This window comes from Alosa pseudoharengus, unplaced genomic scaffold (assembly GCF_046254945.1).
Source record: "Alosa pseudoharengus isolate Yale_2024_CS ecotype anadromous, Long Island Sound unplaced genomic scaffold, YU_APseudo_1.1 YU_APseudo_1.1_scf_2, whole genome shotgun sequence".
Taxonomy (NCBI): Eukaryota; Metazoa; Chordata; class Actinopteri; order Clupeiformes; family Clupeidae; genus Alosa; species Alosa pseudoharengus.
Genome location: NW_027468663.1, coordinates 47,835,875 through 47,841,874, shown reverse-complemented (window position 1 = coordinate 47,841,874; position 6,000 = coordinate 47,835,875). Strand labels below are relative to the sequence as shown.

The 6,000-nt window shown below is 40.5% G+C and overlaps 1 protein-coding gene across 1 annotated transcript in view; it reads left to right on the top strand.

Annotated features, from left to right (window-relative positions):
- Nucleotides 1–1,179: 1,179 nt before the first annotated feature.
- agap3 (ArfGAP with GTPase domain, ankyrin repeat and PH domain 3) overlaps nucleotides 1,180–6,000 on the top strand; it is a 133,066-nt gene continuing 128,245 nt past the window's right edge. The window contains exon 1 of the mRNA XM_076295263.1: nucleotides 1,180–2,148. Coding sequence (XP_076151378.1) covers nucleotides 1,767–2,148 — 382 coding nt within the window. The 5' untranslated portion in view covers nucleotides 1,180–1,766. The remainder of the gene's footprint in view (nucleotides 2,149–6,000) is intronic.

The following is a 6,000-nucleotide window of genomic DNA, read 5'->3' as shown; positions in this document are numbered from 1 at the left end:
TATTTTAGGGTGAAAACTAGCCCTATCAGTGTTTTGTCGCACAGTGAAACATATTATCGTCTACACCGTTTTGAGTGAAGGGATATGATCAGCAATCATGACAATAACAATTGCAGTGTGAGCAAATGATAAAAGAAAGTGTTCTGTTGTGATATAACCTTAGTTCATGTAAATCTGACAGTAGCCTACTAATGAACAGCCTTCATCTTCAGGCTAGTAGATTGGTGAACAAAGATTCAGCCATGCCCTGAAATAACAAATGCTGTTTTATAAGCAATTGGCTCCCTATAGTAGCCAGAATTAAATTTAAATCTCCCACTTTGGCCTATAGGACACTGACTGGATCTGCTCCTATTTTAATTCAATAATCAAGCCTTACATCCCCAACCGCCCACTGCAGTCTTCTGATGAGCGTCTGTTATGTCGACCAGTCATAAAAACTAGGTCTAATTCAAGACTCTATTCCTCAGTGGTTCCATGTTAGTGGAATGAGTTGCCCAGTGCTCTCCGTTCCTGTGGTAGTTTTTGGTCGTTTAAGAGGGGTCTAAAGACATTCCTGTTCAACATGTACTTAGTTGTTTAAGCGCTTATGTGTTATGGTTTGTATAATATTGTTTTATTTTCATTAGGCTGTTGATTAATTTGACATTATTGTTTATTATTGATATTCTCCTTAGTCTTACCATGTCATTGTTTTTATACTATTGATTGAATGGACATTATTGTTTTATTATTGCTTTTCCCCTCATTTTCATTGCTTATTTTATTAGGCTATTGATTGAATTGATATTGTTGTGTATTATTACTATTCTCCTTATTATATTTGACCAACATTCTAATCTGTTCCCTGTTCAATTTTAAATATTATGTTGTTTTGTATTTATGTGTCGCTTTGGACAAAGGCGTCTGCCAAATCCAACCATAACCATAACCATAACCTGTTTATAAGGGTTAATGATGCTAGGTAGACCTCTCAACATTGAATAGAATTTTGGAAGCATCTGTGCCAAACAGAAGTCATGGGCATAGCGCATTCAAAAACACACTGCTGCCTAGGAAAATGTTTATAGTTTATATAGTTAAATTATAGTAGGCCTAACCCCGGAGAACTGCTTATCAAGTCGATAAAGTTGACACAAATTAAAGTATTTGGTTGCATAATCATTGGGTATCACATAGTGATGTGCACGTTGCATCTTTTCTCCATCACAGATATCCAATCGAACTACACCCTCCCCCCCAACTGATACCCAATTACGTGATGTGTGACGTTGCAGCATGCGGAGGAGGGGACCGGGGAGGGACCACTAAGACCAAGAGGGATTCAAACGCGTTTTGATTTTAATGCAGAAACATTGCATCCAGTCAATGGGACCAACGCGTGCTGCATTAGCTGGACTCATTGTCTGCTTCTGGAAGGAAGCAGCTGAACATATTTAAATTGATCAGGAAATAGATCGGATAGCTCAGAAAGGAGTGCCCATTTGACAGACATTTTGCCTAGCTAACCACTGTAAACAGCAGGACACGGCTAAAGACCCCATTGTAGTAGTAGTGGGGAAAATGGTCCAAAATCACGCCTTGATAATATGAGGTAGAACCGCGGTTTTGTTGCAGTCGGAGACTGAGTATTGATGCATCAAAGGACCTCCTCGATTGTAGATCAGTGAATACCGGACTTCTTTCTTCTTTCTCGACTTTCAGTGTTGCTGAAAATCTCAGCGGGTAAAATCTTTGATTCCGAAGAGTTCCTTGTTCACAGCGCGATGAATTTCCAGTCGAGTGTCCCTGTATCCGTGTCGGTCTCCGGTATCTCCCAGCAGTCGCAACCGGCCATGCCCACCCCAGGCACCGTCCCAGCGCCTGTTCCAGTACCGGTGCCCCAGTCCGTTCCACCCCAGTTCGGATCCGGATCGTCTGCAAGCTCAGGGGCGGGTCAGTTTGGCTCGGGAACCGTATCAGGCCCAGCTGCCCAATCTGGCCCGTCTGGCTCCCAGTTTGTCCTGTCCAACTCCGCAGCCATAAGGGCAGAAATCCATAGGTTCGAGTCCGTCCACCCGAACATTTATGCAATTTACGACTTGATCGAGCGCATAGATGACCTGGCCCTTCAGAATCAGATCCGAGAGCACGTTATCTCCATTGAAGGTAAGCATGGAAAATTTCCTGGCATCAGTTGCGCATGTAATTGGTGTCAGTCGATAGTAATTGTAGGCTTAAAGACAATAGTAACAGTGTGGCATGGCAGGCCACAACATTTGAAGACACAGCAAACCTATAGCCTATGATTACAGAAAAGTAGGCTACAAGGAGTGGCGTGCTGCATGTGTAGGCTACTACCACATTTGATTTATTTACCCAAGGCTGCTTTGTTTCCAAATATTGTAGCGAACATTGATTTGTACACAACAGACATTTTCCTGACATGTTGTTATTATAGCCGTACCCACTATCTGAAGTCAATGCTATAAAATGTAGTAAGGCTATGCTATAAGAATGATTCAGACGATTTGGAAACCTATAGGCTTGCATGAATGAAATCTTCCATTGGTTGGGAAGTTCATGGCAAAACACGTAGTGGGAAATGGTGTCAGCTTTCACTTTAGCAGGCTATCACTGGTGTCTAAACAGAAACCCAGCTGCCATAGCGTAGGCTATATCTGCTGGCATCATATACTGGAAACTGTATTTGCTGAGATCCTGTTGTACTGGCTTGTACTGTTAGCCAGTTCATCCTCCACATGTTAATAACGTGGGCAAATGGCATGTCTGATATTGTGGAGGTGTAGAAGGTGGGAGAGAATGTTTGACTCGAGTACCTAAGCTCACAAAAAAAAACACACCCAGAAGGCGCAGTTGTTTTACACCAGAAACAATCAACTGAAATAGTTATGATCTCATATTATAGGGTGTAATACTGTATGCACGACGTTGAGGTGTCCTACTGTGCTGAAGAGCAGTGACGTTTGGGATCCAGTCAAAGCCCCTAAACCGTGGTCATTAGGATCCACCCATGAAAGTGTTCATCCAAAACTAACTTATTGTAACAATTTTGTGTGAAATGCTGCAGTTTGAAGATATAGTTGAAGATCTGCATCATATGAATTTCAGTCAAAGCAGTAAGCCAAGCCAAGAGCTGTAGTTATCAACGTGCTTCAAATTCACCAGTGATTACTGGTTTCCATGGCAGTTACAGTGAATTGTGACCATATACCGTAATGGCACTGCACTTCTTCAACAAATAGTGTTTGAGACGTTTCAGTGTCGAACTATATTCCAGTGTTGGCATTCTCAAGTCTGTCATTCTGTTGAACACAAAGAAAGACAGAAGGCAAAATATGGTACAGTGTGTTTTGGAGGTGGAATAATCTTGCTGATCTTATAAGCTTTTTAAAATGCCTAACTTGTCTCCAACTCTAATTTGGAGATAAAGAAATCTCTAAAAATCTGATCCGATCAGATTTAAGCCATTGTTGGCAAGAGTGCCTTAATCCATTAAGATACAAGCATGGTGGAAGCTGTAAGGGGTAGGCTAAATATCTCCCTTTTAAAATTCAGATATTTTGCATGCAACCTCAGACAAATAAGTTGATTAGAGGGATTGATAGGGTCTTTCATGTGAGGGATGGACTCCTCAAGTATTCACATATTGTTCATATTGTGTTGGATTTCAATCATGAACTCATAGATTCCTGACCAGGCCTCTTTTGTTTTGTTGAGTTTTACATGATGGGCCACATTGCTCTGAGTGATTCTGGCTCTCCTTCAGGTTCTTTTGCTTGTAGTTCCACACCAAACATAAATGTCTGTCAGACTTAATTTTTCAAGTGTGGCTGCATTCTGACCCTTCCCTTTTGTATGGCCTTGTCTGCAATTGTTTAGTATAGCTTGACAGATTTGTTTTGGGAAGACAAAATCCAGGTTCTCGTAATTGGTCTATTGTGTGCCAGCAGTTCATCGGTGTACAGTAGGCAGAAGGATGGTACAAGATTAGATTTGGAGATAATTAGGCCTAGAGATTACTTGGTAAAAGCAGAGGCTTTACCGTGACATTTACCGTGGCAGTGAAATTACCATTGGGCATGGGTTTAATTTGAATAGCACCATAAGTGTGAACCTTTTGGTTCAAGTTGACCGTTTGGGCGGCTATGTCTCCATTTGCATTGCATATCTGTGGCTGTTTCAGATTGCCCTCATGATATAACTGCAAAGTCGACTTTCCAGTTTCTTCCTGCACCACCTTTTATCACTGAATATCACTGGATTCCCACATTAACCTACATTTCACAAATTAATGTTGACAATGTTGCTACGGCCTTTACACATGATATGTTGATATTGGCCATTGGTCTGGTTTGCAACTTCACTAGTGAATTGTTATATTGTTGGCTGAATGGACATTATTAGGGATGTAACGATTACCGGTATAATGGTAAACTGCGATAAAAATGTTGACGATAATAATTACCGTTTTCATTTCAAACATCATGATTATCTCTGTTGATTACCGCGGTGTGGAAACCGTGTGTTTAATCCTTCCCAGCTTCATCCGAGCCTGCTTTTGACATACAGTAGGCCTGGTACAATGGAACAAAACTAGTACCCTACTGATTCTGTTGTGTGTAATTGATGGTTTTAACCATGATTCGGATTAGGCTACACCTGATTTTAAAAGGCGGAACTTTTTTACCGCAAAATGTGCACTGTATCATGTAGACACTCTGCGTCTTTTCGCGTCCACATTAAATCCATTCCACTCACGTTATCAGGAGAATACAGTAGCCTAAAGTTTTATTTTGAACGCTTACTTTGGTCTCACTCATTGCATCCAAATAACAGAAATAGCAAACTCCAAGTTATGGTAGCGTAAGTTAAGCTATAAGCACATGGCCAATTAAACATGAAGAAAAAAGTGAACGGGACACTTTTTGAAACTATTTCAGCTTGTGTAGGCCTCAGTGCTTTCTGAATATATTGAACACACTTTTTGAAATACCGTGATAATACCGAAAACCGTGATAATTTTGGTCACTATAACCGTGAGGTTAAATTTACATACCGTTACATCCCTAGACATTATTAACTTTAGTTATCAGATACAATGGTTACACAGTGTTTTTGACATTTGCAAATATAATGGAAAAAAACAGATTGTGAACGCAAATTAATTTGCCTGTTCCACATGGATTAGAATTGCCTGTGATTTGTGGGGAAATATTAATTGTGCTCTTAGAAAATGGGGTGGTGAGCCGCAGGTGCTGGTAGGCTTGATCACTTGGTAAATAATTCAATTGAAGTGGATCTGGTGTCAGAGTAATCTTCAACCGCACTGCTGGAGCACGTTCAACAGGTCAGACACACACACACACGCACATACTTCCTTCAGCTAAGAGCGTGAAGGGGTTAACCTGATGCATACTGGCTCCAGGCCCAAATCCAGCCTATACAAATCATTATTGAAAGAAATGTGATTGAAGATCTTATTTTTCAATTTCCATAAAGGCAATTCATGGATTTAGTCATAGTTTGCTATTCATCAAGAAGAAATATTTCTCGGAATGAAGGAACTATTATTACGTGATCACCATGACTACAACATAATAACTGTATAATAGACTGTAACATATCTCCTTTCTGAGGACATTTTCTACTGGCTGTAGAAAGTCACACACAAGTGTCTGTCCTGTACAGATGATCATGTGACGACAAATGCTGTTATGGAGAGTTACGATAGTGGGTTGCTGTTCATTTGTAAGGACTGTTTGAAGCTGCAAATGGTAATTGTTCTTATCAGTTGATTGCTTCCTGTTTCTATTGAACAAGCAAATGGCTCCTGTGTCCTTTGCTGAGGAATTGGTTCAGGCTAGAAGCCTTTTCCTGTCTTATCATGGTCAATTAAACATTTGGCTTGAGTGATTGGACAGGTCGGAAAGCGGTTATGGGCAACTTGTTGCTTTAATGTAAAAGGTTCTTTTCCACTATTTCATCTCAGTTAAATTT